Source organism: Humulus lupulus, chromosome 7 (genome assembly GCF_963169125.1).
Source record: "Humulus lupulus chromosome 7, drHumLupu1.1, whole genome shotgun sequence".
Taxonomy (NCBI): Eukaryota; Viridiplantae; Streptophyta; class Magnoliopsida; order Rosales; family Cannabaceae; genus Humulus; species Humulus lupulus.
The window spans coordinates 159272556-159297322 of NC_084799.1; the positions used below are offsets into that span (position 1 = coordinate 159272556).

Sequence of the window (24767 nt, forward strand, 5' to 3'; positions counted from 1 at the left end):
GTGCTAGATAACATTAACACACAAGCTAACCAGACGAAAAGAAAACTTTAGAGGACTTACACTCTGAATGTCAAGGACAGACTTCGTGAGGATGGAGCTCATGTCCTCATTCTTAATCCCATTAAAGGTTGTTGTTGTCTGCTCCAGATGGGACGCTTGGTCCATAATGGCACCTAAATTACGTATGGTATACTGGTGTGGCTCAGATAAAGGAGCAAGCGCAGAGGAGGAGGCACCCGCACTAGTGATACTGAGAGGAACTGGCATGGGGCAAGAATGGCTCTACCTCTACTACAGGACTAGACACCAGTGGATCCAAAGGAGGCGCCTCAAGAGGGACCTCTGTTATCATCTCGGGCTCAACCCTGGCCATGTTGGTTGCTTGGACAGAAGGGCTAGTCTCGGTTTGAGTCGACCTTTGGTTGGTGTGAACAAAGTCGAACATAACTGAACTTGCAAAGGAAGAACAAATATTAGCAGGATATCAAACAGAGACAAAACATAAAGTAAAGAAGATAAAAGTGTCGAACCTATTGAATGACATTCAGGCTTAAACATGGTTTCATCAAAGTCATTTGAAGCAAGCAGTGAGTGCACGGATGCACCCACCTCATCACCCTCCTGTCCAGCTAGCACGGGCAAAGAGGGTACCTCCTTGATATGAATAGGCCCCAGGGAGTCTATGGCATTCACGAGCTCGGTACCATCTTCATCGGGAACATTGGCGATAGTAGAAAGAAATAGCCCAACCTTCCTAAGGTTCTCTGAAGTAATGAGAACCCTAACATTCTTCTCCTCAGAGGTCATGGCAATCAATGCCTTGGCCCCAACAGTCATGGCATGGGTCGGGAGCGGTCTATAGAAAGGCCCGACATGCTTGAACTTGGAGTAGTTGGCCTCTGTATCTTTGGTGAAGAAATAGTTTTGGGCATATCTAAACGCCTTCCTGTTTCTAGAAATCTCTTCCAAGAAGGTGTCGGTACCCTCGCTCGTATAATGGTGGAAGTGGAAGTACCCTGAGTTTCGCTGAGAAGGGTTCTTCTTCAGATCAAACAAGTAGTGGATCTCATGAGGTACTGGAGCAGCCCATTTTCTACGATGATAAATAATGTACAACGCAGATACACCAAGATAGCGTTGGGAGCCAACTAAGAGGGACTAATATCAAAATAATCTGCCACGCTCCGAAAATACAATTGAAGTGGAAGTAAGGCACCAAACTTAATGGCAGAGCGTGTCCAAGCGCACATACCTAGAAGGGGGTCCTTAGCTCTGTCCTCCGGACCAGGGATAGTGATGGAAACGCCTGAAAGGTCGCAGGCCTTCCATAAGTTCTTTACCTTTTCTTCAATCATGTCAGATGCAGCCCCTTTGAACCAAACCACTTCGTAATCAATAAGGCGAGGCTTCTCAACCGGTTTCCATATGATTAGGTTATTACTATTCATCAAAACAAGGTGAACAACTATAAATTTATGTGTGTTTTGTTTAGATATTTGTACTCTGTCGTATATCCTACATACGACCGTTGGCCAATTTTACATGTCAACAAGGTCGAAACGACTCGCTTAACGAGTTAATCACTATTTTAAATACACGGTATAACGGTCCTGGATTAGTAGGGTGTTACACCATCAATCTTTAGGGAAAAATCCCACAATTGATTAATTCCCTATGATGACCAATTTTTCTCGTAACAAACACATATTTTGCTATAATTTTTGGATAATTGACAGTGGTGCTACTCACCACATTTGTTTTGATATCACTTGTTTCTCTTCATTTGATTTACATACCTTTGCAACTAGTATCATAGAAATTGATTTACAAAAGTTTGGAACTGTTTTTATTAATCTCAACATATGTTTACATCATGTTTTATATGATTTACACTTCCAATTTAATCTTTTGTCAATCAATTTTTTTCTCAAAACTACATCTAACATCTTTATTTTCGAGTCTAATCAATGTTCTATACATGATCTTTCTCCTCATATAAAAATTTGGATTGCTAACAAGTTTCACAACCTCTATATATTCTTTCAAGGACCTCCTCTACTTTGTCAAAATCTATTTTCTGAAATAGTTGTACAAGTGTGGATCAATGGCACACACGCCGGCCACTCATCCTTGTTAATAACAAGCAATATCAATATAACTTTACAAGTTTCAAATTCTTACTTCTCTTCTGCACCTTGTTCTATTTTTCATTTTGCCAAATAAAAAAATTACCACTTATTTCACACAATAATTTTGCCCAAAATCCTTTTGAATTGATACATCTTGATATTTGGGGTCCATTCCATATTTTAAGTATTGAACAGGGCCTTACAATAACAAGATCGGACATCACCTTTGTTGTCAATTTCCTTAGTCAATTCTTATCATCTCCACGGCTACCACACTTACAGGTTGCTAATCGTGTATTGCAGCAACTAAAAGGCAGACTAGCTCATAGACTTTTCTTCCCATCCAAGACAAATGCTCACATCTGTGCATATGCTAAAACAAACTTCTATCACCCTGATTTTCAATTGAAGGTCTTTTTGATGCCAATTAGAGCAGCTGCATAGACGTACACGATGTTTAGTTTCTGGATTTTGCATCTTTCTCGGTCAATCTCTTATCTCATGGAAATCCAAAAAGCAAACCACTGTCTCTCGCTCCTCTGCCGAAGTTGAATATCGTGCCATGGCAAATGCAACATGTGAGATAGCTTGGCTCCTAGCTTTATTTCGGGATTTTGGGATTGAACATAAAGCACCTGCAACCTTGTTTTGTGACAACACTGCTACCATTCATATATTTGAGAATCCAATGTTCCACGAGCGCACCAAACAAATTAAAATCGATTGCCATATTTTTAAAGAAAAGATTCAGACCGCCATCCTCAAACTCAATCATGTTTCAACTCAGAACAACCTTGCTAACATACTTACCAAGGTCTTTTTCCATCTCATTTTAAGGAATTTGTAAACAAGATGAGTGTACAAAACTTATACACTCCATCTTGAGGGGGCGTATTAAAACAAAATATATTAGTTATACAGTTATTGTTAGTTAGTTAGACTTAGTTAGATAAATAACCAATTATGATTAATTAGGTTATTAGTCTTCTTGAATGTTCAGCTATACATAACTGATTTTAACTTAGTCATTGTACATGACTCTTTATAGAAATAACAAAGACAAATCATCTTCTTTCTTCTAATACGATGTTCTGTCCCATTGCAACCACCTACTTTCCAATAAATAGTGGGGATAATATGGTTGAGAATGATTGAATGAAAAAACGATGGGTAACATGGAGGATTGCGAGAGAAATAGTGACGGCTAGGGTCGATCGGTAGGAAGAGTGACGACAGGTTGGATTTTAATGAATTTTATGACAAGGTTGGGTTAATTTTTCAACATGTTTAGTGAGGGAGAAAGCTTGGAAAAATAGCAAAACGTAGATATTAAGTTTATTTAAAGTGAGTTTTCTCTGTCTATCTTGAATAATAATCGTTCATCTTTTTAATATTGTTTTGTTTTAATAGCATATGTTCGGTTTGCTAAGAAATCATGTAAAATCACCAAAAGTTGCATATAGATCTTGTTTTGAAAGCTGATAATATTGTTAAGTCTTAAATGTTTAGCTGATCATCATTTTTATAGTAGAATATACTCACATTTTTTTTTAATCTTTTTAATTTTGTTGGAAGTCTCACAAATTAGCTGCTTATTAAACTAATTAAATTTTGGGTTTATTTTAGGTTTTAATTGAATAAACATTATTTTAAATATATCATTTTTTATTTTAAAATATTTTTATTTATTTGTAAAAGTTGAATGATTTTTTTTTTAAATTACACGTGGCAGCATGTAAGTACCAACAAATAAAATATGAGTAAAAGAAGGTGTTGTCCTAACTAGTAATAAAAGGAAAGTTAAAATGAATTTTTAAGCCAACTTAGAGACCTGATGCAAGTACAATCCAAATACAATTCTAGATTGTTTTAATATATATATATATAGGCTTTCAGTGTTCTGAACCCGTTTTTAATTTTCGGCACGATTTTTTTTATGACCGTGTACATTGTAGCTATTTAGAGCCTCCTACAAATTTTTAGAAAATTCCGAATAGTTTACAGTACCGAAAATTCCTACAAATGTTGTTGGACGCGTGACTAATTTTTTTTTATGCGCGTGAAAAATAACATGTTTGTACCTAATTGTTGGTTAGGTAGACTATTCAAAATTTTATGAAAATTTGCTGTTATTTAAAAAAATGGTGCCTAAACAAATTGTCATATATATATATATATATATATATATATATATATATATATATATGAAAGATTTCAGCATTTAAAATATCTACGTACGTACATCTCAGTACATATATGGCTAACGATTCTTCATCTTTTCTAACTCAACCTAAGATGAAAATGTTATAATTAATATATTATGATCAAGTAGAGCTAGCGAGTGATTGATACAATGAACTAGACTAGTCTCATATGGATGAATCCGTCGTCGTTTCAGGGTGCACTCTCTTTCTCCCGCTTAAAGAAACCCCAAAAAGCTTAACACCACTACTAGTCCCATTTTTGTCGTCATGAGTAGTTAAAGCCCCACAGCTTTTAGTAAAATCCATACTACCACTACTATTGACTTTACCATCGGAAACATGATTTCGAACCGGAGACGAAGAACCCTGCTCCATGATCTTCAGAATAGCCGAACCAGAAGTACCGACTGTAGAAGGCACGACCGGTTGGACATGGTTTTGGATGAAGTAGATAATGTCATTGTATAGGGTCTTCATGTGAGTGAGCTCGGACATGAGCATGAAGTTTTTTCTCCGAAGCCTTTGGTTATCTTGGGTTAGAACAGATAAAATATTATGATCATCAGCGTAGGGTTTTGGATTATGATGATCAGATTCTAGTAATGGAGAAGGAGTTTCTGAAAATTTACTAGTAGTATTACTCCAACCAAATGCGGTGTCGTTATAATCAGCTTGTTGGAATGTTAAGTGGGAATAATGATGTTGTTGTTGATCGCCAAGTTGAAGATGGTGATTATTGATGGTTTGGTAATATTGTTGTTGTTGTTGTTGTTGGGAAGCTTTTCTTCTGTGGATTTCTGATAATAAGTGCTTTGCTCCTTTTCTAAAATTCTCGTTTGCGAACTCCCATCTATCTGCTACTATTTTCTTAAACCCCTGCGCATTGTGTAGATAATTTTATTAAAAAATTGATCGAAATCACAAGAAATATTTGTCACAGTCAAGAATAACATAAGATAATAAGTTAACTAATTGTTTTAGAATATAAATGATGACAAGGTTACAAACAAGGGTAAATGGTATCAATTACTAATTAGTTAGTTTTAATGATTTAATATTCATGAAGATTAAGATTCGAACTTGGGTTTTGGACCTCCTCACTTTCTCTGTTATATATTTAGAAGAAAGAAATAAGTTCCACTTTAATAATATTAAACGGGTATATTCTTTTTGGGAATTATAATAGTTTGGGGAGGCCAATCATGATGGTTTTAGGGTTTATGCAAAGAAATGATTTGAAAGAGGAGAAAATGAAAAAGGCAGCACCATTAATTGTTGCATGTATAGGAACTTTACTTTTGGGGTTACACTTTTATGATCAAGATAATGGACCCCAAAATTAATCCCAATGCTAACTCTAGCTAAAGACAAAAGAAAACCCGTGTTCATATATATAAATTATTGTACATAGTGTACTATATATATTTTAACAGACATGAATGATTTCTTGAAAATTCTCAAAAATAAATATGAGAGGAGTGAGATATAGTGATATTTATATATAAATATAAATATTAAAGAACACCCATGTATTATATATTCAATTATTTACGGGGGAGGGGGAACACAAATGTATGTAGAAGGCGTTGATCGCATAAAGTACAATCAATTAAAATACTCAACAAATTACCGTTAAACAGCATAAAGACAAAACTTATAAATGAGATCTAGAATCTTGTGTGAAGATCAAAAAGTAAATTTATTTGACACCAGTGATTAAATTATTATTATCATCATTCCTGAGGCGTACCATTAATTACTCAATGAACAAAAAGAACTGCACATATATATATACACACATATTGAAATTTGCTTTCAAAGAAAAAGGAAATTTATATTACGTACGTACTTAATTATATCATGCACATTCCATCATAATAATACTTTTGTTTTAATTTATGAATAAAACATGTTACCATATTACATTTGATAAACGGATCTAGAGTACCTCTCCATATACATACCCAACTAATTAAAGGGAAAATATAAGTGTATAGAAAGTGAAATATTCATCCTCGGCAAATTTGTTGAAAAATAGAGAAAAGAAAATCCAGTTCTTGAAAGGTTCCTAGGAGTCAATAGTAAGTAAGCAATTATGATAAGTCAACTTTAGTCCCCCTATATATGTAAGATGTATCCAACAAACTATCAATCAAAGTGAACTGAAGAAAACACATATCCGAAAGTAATGAAATAAAGCCTTAAAAAGAAGTATATATATTGTGTTTCATTAGAATAAATATACTTATGTAACTAATTAGAGGAGAGAGAGAGAGAGAAAGAGAGAGAGAGTTGTAATGTAAGTAATATGAATGAGTTCTCACGTACATAGGTATTGAGCTGTCTCACAAAGCTTGAAAAATTGTTGTGTTTGAAGTAGTTTGGAAGAAGGTCTCTAGCAAACTCAGGTGGCCTCCAAACGACGAAAGTGGTTTCATCATCGCCCCAAGACACAATGTCGTCCGTCAGAGGATCATCAACAAGCTGGTATGTCTTTGTCAGGAATGGAGCCGGTACCGCCTTCTGCGACTCCACTGTAAACACCTTGCTCTCTTCATGACATCTCATAATGTTACTCTCAATTGCTAAAGCCATCGATATAATAAGGACCAAGATTGGAGATATTATTCACCCAAGCTTGGATGCTTGGATATATATATACATATATGTGTGTGTGCTTTCTTTTTCTTTCTACTAATACTAGCTAGCGACCCCAATGAACAATATTACTATCTCTCTCTCTCTCTCTCTCTCTCTCTCTCTCTCTCTCTCTCTAACGTTATCATTGATATTCAACTTTATGAAACAAAAACATATGACTATATCACTAAAATATAAGACCTCTCTCTCTCACTCAATCTCTCTCTCTCTCTCTCTCTCACATGTAATATATATATGTTTTCTAACTTTAAGAAGCATAAGATTAATGTCAGTGAACTTTCCCAGATCGTTTACCATGATGAGATCCAATGTTTTATATTTGGCTATTGATTAAGTCTTCATTGTTACACTCGAATCAGTTATTGAAACAATATTGCTTGATTTTGGGTACATACATACTATTGATCATTAGTTCATGTGACTACTTTTACCTTTTGATCATTAAGAAAAGGGAGAAAGAAAATAAATTAAAAAAAAGTACTATATATAGATTATAGGGGGTACTAAACTTCGAAAACTTTTGCCTTTCACCAATAAATTTTCCCTACTATCTACAGCTGAAATTATATACTTTAACCTGCTTCAAAGGATAAATAAGGTCACTAATTTTTTTAACCTGAGCACTTTACGTAAATATATATATATATATATATATTTCTTTTGCTGGGAGCTGTGAGTTATTTATAATATATAGGTGGTGGTTAACATTATCTCATGAAAATGGAAAAAAAATGAGTAGCTATATCTTTATTACCATAATATATAATCATTGGAAACTTATTATAAAGATTTTACGTTTATATGAAAGTGATATTCATTAAAAAGAAAAAAGAGTTCGCACCTTTTATTCAAGAAATTAATAAGCACTTCTTACAAACGATGGATTGAATTGGACTAGATTATTTGATATGATTACAGTGTTTTAAAATTATACTACATGTACATAATACTAAATTATAATAAAATACTAAAACAATTGATATTTTTAAGTTAAAAAAATATTAGTTTTATATTTAATTAAAATTTATACACAATATATATTATATAACAAAAAAATCTACCTGGAGTATATTTAGAAAAGGGGACAATTTTGTATATTCCTTCAAAAGAACCAAACATAAAACTTGAAGCCCCACTCCCATGCATATATAATCACAAGGACCAAACACACTCTAAAAATTCTAATTTATAGAGGACCTACTGTCTTAAACAGCAGCAGGTCTTCTAGTATAGTTGCTCACTATGATATTTTAGATCCTTTTAATTGTAGTCTTTGGCTAATTCAGCCCTTCTTTTTAAAAAATATAAATAAAAGGAGTGATTTTAATTATAAATGCATTGATTACAACAAAGGAAGAAAATAAAAAGAAGTCTATTAATCTATGGGTGGCTCCAATTTTAGAGGCCGGCGTTTGCATAAAAATAATTTATTCCAAAGAGTTATTTAGAGTTGTTTATTACGAGCACCGTGAGATGCAGAACTTGTCGCAACCGTTAGATTAAAGCGATTTGTTTTCAATAATAACGTTTATATATTTCTTCCCTTTATGAATGATATGGCTGGTGCGTGGCTAATGTACATATATAAATATAGATAATGAATGGTAGTGTGACACTGTGACCAATGCCCTACTGTGCCTACATTGGCTAGCTTTTATATATCAGAATATGTGTCTCTAGATTCACTATATATGCACTAGCTACTAAGTACTATGGCCGTCAACAACTTTGTCATGAGTATGAGAAATAGACGTCAAGAAAATTACAAATTATTATTGACTCCAATCACAAAAATATATATTAAAAAAAATACAAATAGGGCAACCAAAATGATAATGACATAAAGTTAAGAACTTTTTGAATGGAAACACAGCTAGCTATCATGAATCATGATGTTTTCCTTTTATCCTCTCTTTCTCTCTTCCTTTTTTTTCTCCTTTTAATTTTTGGGAACGAGCTTTATAGTCCTTGAATAATCCTAGTGTAATTTTTTTTTGGAATAAAAAAAAAGTTACTCTATATTTAGCTACTATAGGTTATTTCACATTAGTTGCCCTTATAGTGAACTTTAAGCTGAGGGGTTATTAGAAGATTTTGAAAGTAACTGTACAAAGAGTTATGAGCAGATTAATAAGAAGTGACTTTCAACAAGCATAATTATCTTTATATAATTATTCAAAGAGGTACGAGTCAGAAATTCATTTTATTAAGGAATGTTATTTGTTTTTTTAGGAGGATTATAATACCTTTTTTTTAATTTGTCGATGTACATTTAACTTCTTTTAAGAAATTGATTGAACAATAAAAAAATTGTGGAGGCTTAAGCCCTTTCTCTTGCACGTTGATCCCTGCTTGGACTCAAATAGCAATAACTATATCATCATTCTAACACCTTTGCTGGTTTTTAGGTCGCTAAATTTTGATTATTAAAACTTGTGTGATCTACCTTTCTTTCTATTTTTCATTTCGTCCATAGGTAGAAGTGTTCTCGACTCTCTCTTTCTCTTTGGTTTCTTTTTTTCTCGTTGGAGCCTACAACCGTACTAACTATTCTCAAGTCAAGCCAAGAACATCACAATATAATATTTCTGACAACATTTGATCCCTAGTATTTGCGAAATTCCAAATATATAATATATAAATTGAATGTTTCTTTTACTCTCTCTCTCTCTCTCTCTTGATCCTTATCTGCAAACTGCAATCATATATTTTGTTAAAACAAAAAATGGTGCGCACATGATAGAACCCCACGTTATGGATTTCCCTTATCATATAAAATAAATATATATTTTTTTGAAAATATATATATATATATATATGGTAGTGGCTAGGAACATTCCTAACCCTTGTTCATATACTTCTTTGTACAAAACAAGGCACGCCCGTGACATAAAAGAGAGTGCTGGAAACTATTTTCTTAATAGAAGATCCTCTCTGCTGGAAAAAGCTTCTTTCTTACAGAATTATAAACAAACATTAGGAATTTCTAATTCCTTTATTCACGTCATTTTGCTAAAGGAATACACATATATCTGGAGTCATTTAAAACAATGTCCACATATTAAAAAAAATATGTAAGTCACAATGCAATCTTTTATTAGTTTAAGTAGTGAAATTTTGTTATAAAATAACAAAAATCTCATCATCATAATGTTGTAATTGAAATTTTGGTCAAAGTTTTGATTCAAAGTATGTTAATATTTTAACAAAAAGAAGTATATGTTTGTGACTAAAAAAATTGTGAATAAATTAATACAGTTTTCTGTTCTTTGTTTTGTAGTAAAATCAATAGAGTGACTACTATTATTATTATTTATTAATCCATTTGAATGCACGGTTCCTTAAGATTCCTCTGTGCACTAGGGGACCACATTTCCTCATATAATAAGTAAATAGTGATGCTTTTCGAGAAAACACTTTCTACATCTAGACCTTCTTCCTTTTATCATTTTTTGTTTCATTTAATTTTTATATGTTCTCATAGCTAGTTCATATGAGAATTGAGTTGGGAAGTAAACTTTTTACTCATAATAAATATATAAGAATATTTGGTTATGATTTTTTTTTTTTTTTTTTTGGGAATGGGGTGAAGGGACTCTGAATATTATTGCTTTATAATGGTTTTTAATAATTTTGCTTTATGGATCTATCACTTTATCTCAGGCCCTGGCATAATAATAATATATGAATTACGATTTTTTTAAATATGTGTAATAATAATACTACAATTTATTCTTGAATATTCTCACTTTGATATACATATTAGGTGCAATTATTAAATTTATAATATTTAAATTTATATGAATGTAATTATTAAATATCTACTTTTGTTTTAAATATTATAATAATAATGATATTTTGTAATATTTGAATTTATATTAATATAGTTACTAAATATGTATTCAACTAAAATCTTATAAAAATTAGGATTATATATATTATTATTATAATTGTTGATTGCATTTTTCGTTATCAACCTAATCTGAGAGTTTAAAGAAAATAATGGAAAAAAACACGAGGATTTTATGTGGTTCAGGCTATAAAAGAGTCATAGTCTACGAGTCTTTGGTATTAAGCGAGCTTAAAACTTATTTGAGCAAGCTTCAATAGTGGTTCTCACGCAGTGTACGCATATATTGAGCTGAGTTGCAAAGTTTTTCTCTCTAAAATTTGAACGCCTTACAAGGAGATACCACAACCATATTTTTAGAGGTTGGGGTATATCATTAATACGAATTCCTCCATTATGAGGTATTAATGTTGAATTAATACAAAAATGATTGCACTAAATAGAGACTATGGCCCAGGCAGATTGCATGGGGCCCATTGCAGAAAGTTGTGTACCAACTTTATGGAGAACATATCTCTGACTGTCGGGGTATGGTGCGCGTTCGCCCATGTCAGGCAGCATTGTAGGAAATTTCGATTGTCGTGGGTACAATCTCGACACCACTAATTGAGGCTTACCAAAAGTTGTCAAATGATCTAGTGGCCCATACCTGTAGTGGCTGACACCTAGTAGCTACTTTTGGTCCGAGGACCAGAATTCTAGACCTGGTAGATGGGCGAGTAAAAAGAGCTTCTCGGGACGTGACCTCACCTGGAGACATCCTTGTCTCAAGGACAGACCTCGGGGTGTGGCCTCACCTGGAGTCATCCACGACTTGGCCGGTTTGGGTTTCCCGAAGAAGTTCACACTCCGAGAACCACATGACTTATCTGGTGGTGGAAATACAGACAACAATAATAATATTATTTTATAACATTTGAATTTATTGTATTATATTTATTATAATAATTATATTTTATAATATTTAAATTTATATTAATATAATAAATAAATATTTATTTTTAATTGTTTTTAAATATATATTCCGTTAAATATTTAGAATATTTCATAAAGTTAACAAAAAAAATTTTAAAAGCAAATAAATTGTTAAATACACATTTTTTATATATAAAGATATATGTGCACATATCATACAAAAATTATTAATTATCATGCTAATTTTCCAATTTTAATATTTTTATTAAAAAATATTTTAAATAATTTGGCATATATTTATTGATTAGACATTATTTAATTAATAAATCGAAATTATGTGAAGTAATATAAATAATCATTGAAACCCATATCGAAGGAAATTATAAAACTATTATTGACGTTTCCCTTTTTTTTGCTTTAGTGTACATCCTAAACTAATGTATACATATATATATATATATATATATTATAGGTTAAAGCAACGTGAAATAAACGTTTTCTTATATTTTATTTTAAAATGTTCAATTATTTTTATTATGTTTTTCTAATTTTCATATTAATTTTTAAATAAATAAACAATGTTATATATATTATAAAAAAAACTACAAAAAATATATTAAAAATAAATCAAAGCAAAACATTATCTATAGTTTATAAAAAGAAATAACAAAATCGTTAAATCAAGAATTCGTTAGATACACACTGTTTATATAAAAAGATATGGTGCCTTCTAGTTTTAAAATTAAATACTTTTTGTAACACACTGGATAGTCAAGACTGTTACACTGTGTATTTTAAATAGTGTTGGACTTGATAATCAAGTCATTTGGACATAAATGTGTAACTAGAAGTAATTAACGGATTAGGGTTAAAAAATTTAGTCAAAAGAACATTTACTTTCATTAAAAAGTTTAAGTTCGTACATGGGATCCCTAAAATACATATTTAAAAAGTTATTTACGACTCAAAAGATTAATACAAAACACGTCGGCCTAAGCAACAAAATTAGGGCTTAACCCTAGTTCTTCCTTGAATCCCCGGTCGTGGTAGTCACGCAGGCTGCATATGTACACGTTGCCACCGAAGCTCTCCAACTCATGGTTGGTCTAGCTTTTCTTTTCCCTTACCTGCACCACATAGCACCCGTGAGCCAAGGCTCAGCAATAAAATATAGACATGATTATAAGCAGTTAATAATAGATTTCAGAATCTTATATGGCATGCCTAGCAATAATAACCCTACTAATGCATGCATACAGCCCAGCTAAGTGACTATAGAGTCACAATGGGGCCAGTAGCCCTATTTAATAATAATTATCCATAGGGCTAGACAAGCATACCTGGCGCTTTGTTTTTCAAGCGACCATTAGCTCATTCAAGCGTATGTTACGCTCTTGGATAGGCCTAACCATATCGTCATGCGCTCAGCGCCTTTAACTAATAAGTCAAGCCATTAAATCAGATAACACAGAAAAGCATAAATAATATATCATAGATATGCTCAATACAATCAGACATTTTAATAAAATAGCTCAATCATAGTTTGTAATGCCCTGGATAGCCAAGACCGTTACACTGTGTGTTTATAAAGGTGCAAGACTTGCTAATCAAGTCATTTAACTCAAAACGTGTTACTGAAACTATAGTTGTACTAGGGTTAAAAGATTTTGGTCCCAAAAGTTTCATTTCTTATAAACAAACATTCTTTTTACATGGGATCCCAAAAGTAGTAGAGTTAAAGACCATTTACAAAAGATTCAAGATTTAAATACAGTTGCTAGCCACTCTAAGGCAAAACAGATAAATAGGCTTTTCTTGTCCTGTTCCACTTCTCGGTCGTGGCGGCCGATCAGCTGACCATGTACATTCAGCCCCACAACTTTTCACCTCAGGATTGGTCCAACTTGCCCTTGCCTTTACCTGCATCACGTAGCACCCATGAGCCAAGGCCCAGCAAGAAAACAAAATAACACAGCATAATCATTCAACAAACAATCAGATAACCCATACCGCATAAGCATGTACTCAACAGTATAAGCATTCACGTTAATCAAGTATTCAACATAACAAGTATATCATTTCATATCAGTAATCAAATCACATATGATAACTAGGGTTAACGCCCTTAGGCCGCACCCTCTATTTATCCCACTGACTATGACCCGCTTAAACCGAGCTCAATGAATATTAAGTTGTCCTCGGCTACCAGTGGCCGAGCCGTGCCGTGTCCGCATATGTTATTTACGGCACCCTTAGGCTGTATATCACATGTCCCATGGCATAATACCATCGATGACATCATACAGATATAGGGAGCTCATAGTCCCATCACAAACACATAACCGGGTGCATTTTTCTTACCTTTAGATTCGCTAGCTTTGTTCAATTTGATCCTCGAGCACAATCCTGTCCGAGCCCTAGCGTACACCTAGTCACAACCATAGATCAGAATCATCACCAAACCTCAAGTCCAAAACCTAGCCTCGGGGCCAATCCCGAGCCCTCAGGAAGCCCTAATTCCACCAAACGGGGTGGTGGAATCAAACCCCGAACCCTCGGGCAAAAACCCTTAGAAATAACTCAAACACCCCTTTCTGGAAACAACGTAGCGCTACAGTGCCCTAAGGAGAGCGCTATAGCGCTACAAATAGAGCCAAAAGGCTCAGGAACTTCAGGGCCTAGCGCTACAGCGCTACAGCGCCTAGTGACTAGCGTTGTAGCGCTAGTCACAGCACAACCCTGCACAGCATTTTCTCCTTCGAACTTTCCCGAGCCAAATCTCTCCAAAACTCAACCAAACCTTTACCAAAATTCAAAAAAAGCCTCCCAACATCCTCAACTCATCCCATAAGTCCCAGCCACAAGAAATTCAAACACATGCACCCCAAAACTCAAAATCCACCATGGCTGAACCTAAAGCTCAAAATCTCAGCAAAACCACAGAAATCACAAAGCTTGATGTTAGAGTTTCTTGCCTTTGATGGATGAGCTCAACCTAGGTTATTCTCCACACTAGCTTAGCCTTCACCTCCTCAAAGCTTCAGCCTCAACGCCCTAGAATTCCCACAGAATTCTGCTTAGAAAACCAATTCAACACCAATACCAAGAACTGAATATTAACCTCAAAGTCTTACCTCAATTGATGAGCAACCTCGGCTAGTGTCCCCAACCCGATCAAGACCCCAAGTATACAATCTCAGCCTTAAGCTCCTTTGGATTTTAGCCTCAAATCTCTAGAAGAAATTGATGGAGAAGACTCAAACCGTTCTTAGAAATTGCCCTGTTTTTCCTTTCTTTCCTTTTCCTTCTTTTCTTTCTTTTCTTTCCTTCAGACTTCCAGCTCATTCTACACAATCCACTAAGGCATAAAGCCAAAACAATACTTAACTCCTATCATTAATAAGCCAAATGACCAATTTTCCCTCCCTTTATTCGTAAGCCTTTAATCAACCTAGGGGCATTTTGGTCATTACACCCAATTCCCGCTAATTCCTCGAATGTCTCAAATATTTATCGCTTACTTCCCGACACCTAAATAATCGCCAATTATATTCCTCAATATAAAAATAGAATCCAATATATTCTCTAAATTCTCAGAAATACCCCCAGGCTCGACCCGGGCCGGGTATAAATCCCCGCCATGACTTTTTCGCTGAACCGCTCACTAGGATCGTCTCGAGTCACAGATTACAAATATATCCACATAATAATGTGGTCTCAACAATTTATCACAAATATATACAATTATGCCCTCAACGGCCAAAATTACGATTATGCCCTTCTAACCTAATCAGGGTCTACATGCCTACTAATACACAGTCATACATCACAGATATTCAAATAGTCATATAACATGCTTTTAGTCATTAAATCACATATAATCCAGTTGTGCCCTCCCGGCACACTAATCAAAGCCATTAAGCCTTATTAGTAAATTTAGGTCATTACAACTATCCCCTCCTAATGAGAATTTCGTCCTCAAAATTTACCTGAATAACTCGGGATACTAATCCCGCATCGCTGTCTCAAGTTCCCAAGTCGCCTCCTCGACCTTACTGTTCCTCCATAACACCTTAACTAGAGGAATCATCATATTATGTAGTACCTTGTCCTTCCGATCCAAGATCTGAACCGGTTGCTCCTCATAAGCCAAATCTATCTGCAACTCCAAGTCTTCATATCTCAACACATGAGTCGCATCTGAGATGTACTTCCGGAGCATAGAACCATGGAATACGTCATGGACTCCTGACAACGATGGTGACAAGGCTAACCTGTAAGCGACCTAACCGATCCTTTCCAGGACCTCAAAAGGTCCAATGAACCTAGGGCTTAGCTTGCCCTTCTTTCCAAATCTCCTCACCCCTCGCAATGGTGAAACTCGAAGAAACACGTGGTCTCCAACCTGGAACTCCACGTCACTACGCTTGGGATCAGCGTAGCTCTTCTGTCTGCTCTGTCAGGCGAGCATCCTAACTCGAATCTTCTCTATAGCTTCACTTGTCCTCTGAACCATGTCTGGCCCCAAATACTTCCTCTCACCCATCTCATCCCAATGAATGGGTGATCTACACTTCCTCCCATATAACATCTTATAGGGAGTATATTAGTATGCATGTAGATACTTACTTCCCAATGAATGGGTGATCTACACTTCCTCCTCTCACTCCAATCGTTGATTGATAACTATTGTTATATGAAAATTCAATCAATGGGAGATACTTACTCCATGATCCTTCAAAGTCGATCACACACGCTCTGAGCATATCCTCCAACACTTTAATCATCCTCTTAGACTGTCCATCAGTCTGAGGATGAAAGGTTGTGCTGAACTTCAACTGAGTCCCCATAGCCTTCTGTAAACCACCCCAAAACTTGGAGGTAAAGATAGGATCCCGGTCTGACACTATAGACTTAGGAACCTCATGGAGACGTACAATCTACCTCACGTACAACTCAGCATATTGATCCACAGTATATGTCGACCTCACAAGAAGAAAATGGGCTGACTTGGTGCATCTGTCCACTGTCACCCACACCGAGTCATGAAGTCCTACAATTCTAGGTAAACCTCCCACAAAATGCATCGTAATATCCTCCCATTTCCACTCGGGAATACCCAAAGGCTGAAGCAACCCTGCTGGTCACTGATGCTCAGCTTTCACCTGCTGACAGGTTCAACACTTGGCTATGTACTTTACCACATCCTTCTTCATCCCGGGCCATCAATATAACGTCCGTAGATCCTGGTACATCTTTGTGGTACCCGGATGAAGTGATTACGGTGTCGTATGAGACTCATCCAGTATCTCTCAGCTAATTCCCTCATCATTTGGAACACAAATCCACCCCTGATACCGAAGCAAACCACTCTCAGAAATAGAATAGTCCTTAGCTACTCCCGCTAATACATTCTCTCTAACCTCTAGTAACTGAGCGTCTACCAACTGCCCTTCTCTAATCTGTTCTAGCAGGGTCGACTGCAAAGTAATATTGGCCAACCGGCCTACCACCAATTCTTTCCCCGCTTTGACCATCTCATCGGCTAACTCTCTCGAGATCTGGGTGGAACTGTATAACTGACCTGGGCCTCTCTGACTCAATGCATCCGCCACTACGTTGGCTTTCCCAGGATGGTAAAGAATATCACAATCATAATCTTTCACCAACTCTAGCCAACGCCTATGTCTCATGTTCAGGTCCTTCTGTGTAAAGAAATACTTCAGACTCTTGTGGTTAGTGTATACCTTGCACTTCTCCCCATACAGATAATGTCACCAAATCTTCAATGCGAATACCATCGCTGCTAACTCCAAATCATGGGTGGGATACCACTGCTCATACTCCTTCAGTTGCCATGATGTATAAGCTATGACCTTCTCATTCTGCATCAACACACAGCCTAAACCCAACCTCGATGCATCGCAGTAAACAACAAACTTCCCTTCCCCCGAAGGAAGACTCAACACGAGCGCGAAAATAAGTCGTCGCTTCAATTCTTGGAAACTATCCTCACACTTGTCTGACCAGATAAACTTCAAATTCTTCCGTGTCAATTCTGTCATCAGTACCGCTAACTTCGAGAAGACTTCCACAAACCGTCTGTAGTAACCCGCTTGACCAAGAAAACTCCGCATCTCCGAGGCGTTCCTTGGCCTCGGCCAATCCCTAACTGCCTCTACCTTAGATGGATCCACCTTAATCCCATCTGCACCCACGATATGTCCAAGGAATGTCACTTCTGGTAACCAAAATTCTCATTTCTTAAACTTAGCGTACAATTGATGCTCCCTCAGCCTCTGAAGAACCTGTCGAAGATGAATCTCGTGCTCTGTCTCTGAACTGGAGTACACTAAAATGTCGTCGATGAAGACAATAACGAACTGATCCAGAAAGTCCTTGAACACCCATTTCATTAGGTCCATAAAGGCTGCTGTGGCATTGGTCAAACCAAACGATATGACCAGAAACTCATAGTGCCCGTACCTCGATCGGAAGGCCATCTTCCGTATGTCCTCGTCCTTGATCCTCAACTAGTGATAATCAGATCGAAGATCAATCTTTGAGAACACCATCTTACCCTGCAACTGATCGAACAAGTCATCAATCCTTGGTAGGGGTACTTGTTCTTGATAGTCAAATTGTTCAATTCCATGTAGTCTATACACATTCTCAAAGTCCCATCCTTCTTCTTCACAAATAGAACTGGAGCACCCCATGGCGAGTAGCTAGCCTTGATGAACCCCAAATCCAGAAGCTCCTGCAACTGTATCTTCAATTCTTTCAGTTCCACCGGTGCCATCCTATATGGTGCCCTCGACACTGGCTCTGTCCCTGGCGCCAACTCAATGACAAACTGAATCTCTCTACACGGCAACAATCCAAGCAAGTCCTTAGGAAACACATCAAAGAACTCACAAACCAATCTGGTCTCTTCCAGTCCTACTGGCGAAACCCTGGTGGTATCCACCACACTAGCAAGAAAACCTATACACCCTCCTTGTAACAGATCTCTGGCTCTATGTGCCGATATCCTTGGTACGTGGGGTCCATGCACCGCTCCCACAAAAACAAAGGGATCCTCACCCTCTGGCTTAAAAGTCACCATCTTCTTCCTGCAGTCAATAGTAGCTCCATATCTAACCAGCCAATCCATACCTAAAATCATATCAAAGTCCTCCATACTCAACTCAATCAAATCTACTGACAACTCTCTACCGTCAACTATCACTGGCAGTGCTCTAATCCACCTCCTAGATACTATCAGTTCCCCTGTAGGCAAAATAGTCCCAAACCCTGAAGTACAATACTCACTAGGTCTACACAGTCTATCAATCGCCTTACTAGAAACAAACGAATGTGTAGCACCAAGGTGAAAGGAGAGTCAGCGCTAGAAAGTTGACCTGTCACTACCGAGGGGCTATCCTCGGCCTCTGCCTGCATCAAGGTGAACACTCGAGCTGCAGTCAAGCTGTCCACCTTCCTCGCATCTCCCTTCTTCACTATCGAGCAGTCTTTCTTGAGGTGTCCCACCACCCCACACACATAACAGACCTTAGCCCGACACTCGCCCGGATGGCATCTTCTGCACCTCGTGCACTCAGGGTAGGTCCTCCATGTATCACCGCCTCCCTGACGGCCACCCTGAGTACCTCGACCTCTCCTATCAAGGCCAAGAGCGGTCAAAGCATCAGGGGTCTTCCGATTTAAATCACTGGGGCCTCTGCCCCTATCGGAACCAGAATATGGAGGTACCGCCCTGCGGCCCTCCCACCTTACTGCACTCTCTCTCCATATCTTATTCTCTGCTTCCTCAGCGGTAAGAGCCTTCTCTACAGCCTGGGCATAAGTCGTCCCTCCAGGAACTGTTGTAATTCTCACATCTCGGACTATCATAGCATTAAGCACTCTAATAAATCTGTCCTGCCTAGCTGCATTAGTAGGCACAAGGTCGGGTGCGAATTTCGCAAGTCTATCAAACTTTAGGGAATATTTTGTAACCGTCATGCTGCCCTGAACTAGCCCCACAAACTCATTTACCTTCGCTGCCCTGATGGCAACATTATAATACTTCTGACTGAATAGGTCCTTGAATCCTTCCCAACTCAAAGTAGTAACATCTCTTGTCTGTGATGCCACTTCCCACCAGATACGGGCATCCTCTCTCATCATATATGTGGCACAGGCCACCCTATCATGCCCCTCTACCCTCGTAAAGTCCAAAATGGTAGTAATCATGGTCATCCACTGTTCAGCTTTTAATGGATCAGGTTCTCCCTCAATGATCGAGGGTTGCTGCTTCCTGAACCGTTCATACAATGGCTATACAACAGGTACCACTGCAGGTAGCACAATGGGGGCAACACTCCCTGATGGAGCCTGCTACCGCAAAATTCGGATCTGTTCATCCTGGCTTTGTAGCCGAGCTTGCATGTCTGCCATAAGTTGCTGCCAGTTCTCAGGGACTGGCGGAGGGGTCTAGCCCTGATCATCATCTCTAGTCTCAGACCTATTGCCGACTAGTCGCGTAGATTTTCTTGGACGCATAATTATCCAAGTCAATCTGCAATCAACGACTCGACAATCAGACTATGATGACAGGGTAATAATCCTTTCATGATCCACTACTAAAACTCCAAGCATTCACAAACAATCAAAATATAACAGTTTATCCAAATATTCTTCCATATATTCATTCACATGCATAGCAGTGCTGATAAGCACGCCTCAATGTCATCATGCAATAGTCAAGGGCCAGGCCCTATCGGTATCTTATGCTCCCTATTAATCAGGCAGATATCAACAGTCATATTACATTAAGATCATTTAAGCATATAGTCATGTATACACAATTACCAAACCCTGAGTCGAGCTTGTCTTTCACAGCAATGTACATGCCCAGCCAGTCTTCAGGAACCCTTAAACCTAGGACACTCTGATACCAAGTTGTAACGCCCTAGATAGCCAAGACCGTTACACTGTGTGTTTATAAAGGTGCAAGACTTGCTAATCAAGTCATTTAACTCAAAACGTGTTACTGAAACTATAGTTGTACTAGGATTAAAAGATTTTGGTCTCAAAAGTTTCATTTCTTATAAACAAACATTATTTTTACATGGGATCCCGAAAGTAGTAGAGTTAAAGACCGTTTACAAAAGAATCAAGATTTAAATACAGTTGATAGCCACTCTAAGGCAAAACAGATAAATAAGCTTTTCTCGTCCTGTTCCAATTCTCGGCCATGGCGGCCGATCAGCTGACCATGTACATTCTACCCCGTAGCTCTTCACCTCAGGATTGGTCCAACATGCCCTTGCCTTTACCTGCACCACGTAGCACCCGTGAGCCAAGGCCCAGCAAGAAAACACAATAACAAAGCATAATCATTCAACAGACAATCAGATAACCCATTCCGCATAAGCATGTACTCAACAGTCTAAGCATTCACGTTAATCAAGTATTCAACATAACAAGTACATCATTTCATATCAGTAATCAAATCACATATGATAACTAGGGTTAACACCCTTAGGCCACACCCTCTATTTATCCCACTGACTCCGGCCCGCTTAAACCGAGCTCAGTAAATATTAAGCTGTCCTCGGCTACCAGTGGCCGAGCCGCGCCCTGTGCGCAAATGTTATTTACGGCACCCTTAGGCCGTATATCACATGTCCCATGGCATAATACCATCTATGACATCATACAGATATAGGGAGCTCATAGTCCCATCACAAACACATAACCGAGTGCAGTTTTCTTACCTTTAGATTCGCTAGCTTTGTTCAATTTGATCCTCGAGCACGATCCTCACCGAGCCCTAGCGTACACCTAGTCACAGCCATAGATCAGAATCATCACCAAACCTCAAGTCCCAAACCTAGCCTCAGGACCAATCCCGAGACCTCGGGAAGCCCTAATTCCACCAAACAGGGTGGTGGAATCAAACCTAGAACCCCTTGGTAAAAACCCTTAGAAATAACCCAAAAACCCCTTTATGGAAACAGCATAGTGCTACAGCGCCCTAAGGAGAGCGCTATAGCGCTACAAACAGAGCCAAAAGGCTCAGGAACTTCAGGACCTAGCGCTACAGCCCCCAGTGACTAGCACTATAGCGCTAGTCATAGTACAGCCCTGCACAACATTTTCTCCTTCGAACTTTCCCGAGCCAAATCTTTCCAAAACTCAACCAAACCTTTACCAAAATTCAAAACAAGCCTCCCAACATCCTCAACTCTTCCCATAAGTCCCAACCACAAGAAATTCAAACACATGCACCCCAAAACTCAAAATCCACCATGGCTGAACCTAAAGCTCAAAATCTCAGCAAAACCACAGAAATCACAAAGCTTGATGTTAGAGTTTCTTGCCTTTGATGGATGAGCTCAACCTAGGTTATTCTCCACACTAGCTTAGCCTTCACCTCCTCAAAGCTTCAGCCTCAACACCCTAGAATTCCCACAGAATTCTTCTTAGAAAACCAATTCAACACCAATACCAAGAACTGAATGTTAACCTCAAAGTCTTACCTCAATTGATGAGCAACCTTGGCTAGTTTCCCCAACCTGATCAAGACCCCAAGTATACAATCTCAGCCTTAAGCTCCTTTGGATTTTAGCCTCAAATCTCTAGAAGAAATTGATGGAGAAGATTCAAACTGTTCTTAGAAATTGCCCTGTTTTTCCTTTCTTTCCTTTTCCTTCTTTTCTTTCTTTTCTTTCCTTTAGACTTCCAGCTCTTTCTACACAATCCACTAAGGCATAAAGCCAAAACAACACTTAACTCCTATCCTTAATAAGACAAATGACCAATTTTCCCTCCCTTTATTCCTAAGCCTTTAATCAACCTAGGAGCATTTTGGTCATTACACCCAATTCCCGTTAATTCCTCGAATGTCTCAAATATTTATCGCTTACTTCCCAACACCTAACTAATCACCAATTATATTCCACAATATCAAAATAGACTCCAATATATTCTCTAAATTCTCATAAATACCCCCAAGCTCGACCCGGGCCGGGTATAAATCCCCGCCGTGACTTTTTTGCTGAACTGCTCACTAGGATCGTCTCGAGTCACAGATTACAAATATATCCACATAATAATATGGTCTCAACAATTTATCATAGATATATACAATTATGCCCTCAACATCCAAAATTACGATTATGCCCTTCTAACCTAATCAGGGCATGCTAATACACATAGTCATGCATCACGGATATTCAAATAGTCATATAACATGCTTTTAGTCATTAAATCACATATAATCCAGTTATGCCCTCCCAGCACACTAATCAAGGCCCTTAAGCCTTATTAGTAAATTTAGGTTGTTACATAGTTATAATCATGTTCAATGACCGGGCTCAAGCCCTAACCATAGACTAGGTGTAGTTTTCTTACCTTAGGTCCTTAACAAGACACGTATCAAGACCCTAAGCACAACCCTTTTCCTCCTGAGCACGTCGGTGAACCCTAGTTACAACCAAAATAATGAATAACCATAAATAACGAGCGAATAAAGGCTTTCGGACCGAGTCCTAGCCTCCAAGACCTCAAATTCTACTAAACCTGGTAGTAGAATCCTTCCTGAGCCCTTAGGTTTGAGTCCCCGTGACTCAAAACCTCATTTGGCCACTTTCCCCAACTAGATTCGTGGCCCGCCTCTAAAGGATCGCAGAACGCCTTTAGGTAGAGAGCCCTGAACCACTAAGGTACAAGACACGCGCCGCAGCGCAGCCTACTAAGCACCAAAGCGATTCAAAAGAACCCAGTGCCCCTAAGTTCATGTGGGTCACAACGCTCCAAGAATAGCGTTGTGGTGCAACCCTACGAACTCAAAATTTCAGCGTTTTCCAGCTATTTCTTCAGAACCAAAACCCTAAAATCAGTCCCCAAACCTCAACCAAATCCAAGATTGAGTCTTAAACTCAACACAACACATTATAAGCAACATATTATCATTAAAAACAAAGTCAAAACCTCACCATGATTCAAAATTCAAACCTTGAGTTTAAAACTCAAGAACATTAAAACCAAACTAAAAATTCACCAGAAAACAGTGTATAATTCCATACCTCATTGAGAAAAAAATCCAACCCTAAGCTGCACCTTAAACCAATTCCCAACTCTAAGCTCCAAATTCAAATATTTCTCCTCAAAAATCAAGGAACTCTCAAACCAAACTAACAGTGAGAGAGGGTGAAGTGTAATATGAGTTTCCTGATTCTGAAGGCTTCCAATAGACTAAGCTATTCCATGGGCATGAAATGACCAAAATGCCCATTTCCTAAACCCTTACTCTTTAATGCCCTCAAGGGCAAAATGGTCTTTTGCCACCATTTCCCATTAATCCACAACTAACACCATATTTCTCATTTAATTCCAATGTCCCAAATGATCATCAAATAACTTCTCATTACCCGATAATGTAATAAATTATAAAAATACCCCTAGGCTCACCCCGAGCCGGATATTAATCCCATTGTGACTAAACCGCTAATTTTCTCACTAGGATCGTCTCATGTCGAATAACTCAAATATATCCACATAATAATGTGGTCTAAACCACAAAACACATATATTTACAAATACAAACTCAACGGGTCAAAATTACAAAAATACCCTTCTAATAAGAAAACGGGCCCACATGCATGCTTAATACACCTAAACATGTTATACTAGTCATATTACAATATAACTCACATAATTCACATAATCATGCATATAATCATAGAAATGAACATAATATCCATTTATGCCCTCCCAGCACACTAATCAAGGCACTAAGCCTGATTAGTAAATTTGGGATGTTACAATTTTTTTCTAATTTTCTTTTAGAAAAAAATACCTATGAATTTCAATATAATAAAATATTAAAAACTTCTAAATTAAAACTATGCATTTAAAAATTTTATTTGACTAAATTTTAATAATATAATTTTAAAAATATAATAAAGCCAACAAAAAGTTATATATAAATAAATATTATTTAATTAATGGCTAGAG

The 24767-nt window shown here is 37.2% G+C and overlaps 1 protein-coding gene across 1 annotated transcript; it reads right to left on the reverse strand.

Moving 5' to 3' along the window:
- Positions 1–4310: 4310 nt before the first annotated feature.
- Positions 4311–7194, reverse strand: LOC133789973 (heat stress transcription factor B-4d-like). Its single transcript, XM_062227609.1, has 2 exons — positions 6662–7194; positions 4311–5209 (listed from the first exon to the last, which is right to left on the reverse strand). Exons 1-2 carry the CDS (start codon positions 6926–6928, stop codon positions 4499–4501), a joined length of 978 nt encoding a protein of 325 aa, XP_062083593.1. The 5' UTR covers positions 6929–7194; the 3' UTR covers positions 4311–4498.
- Positions 7195–24767: the final 17573 nt, after the last annotated feature.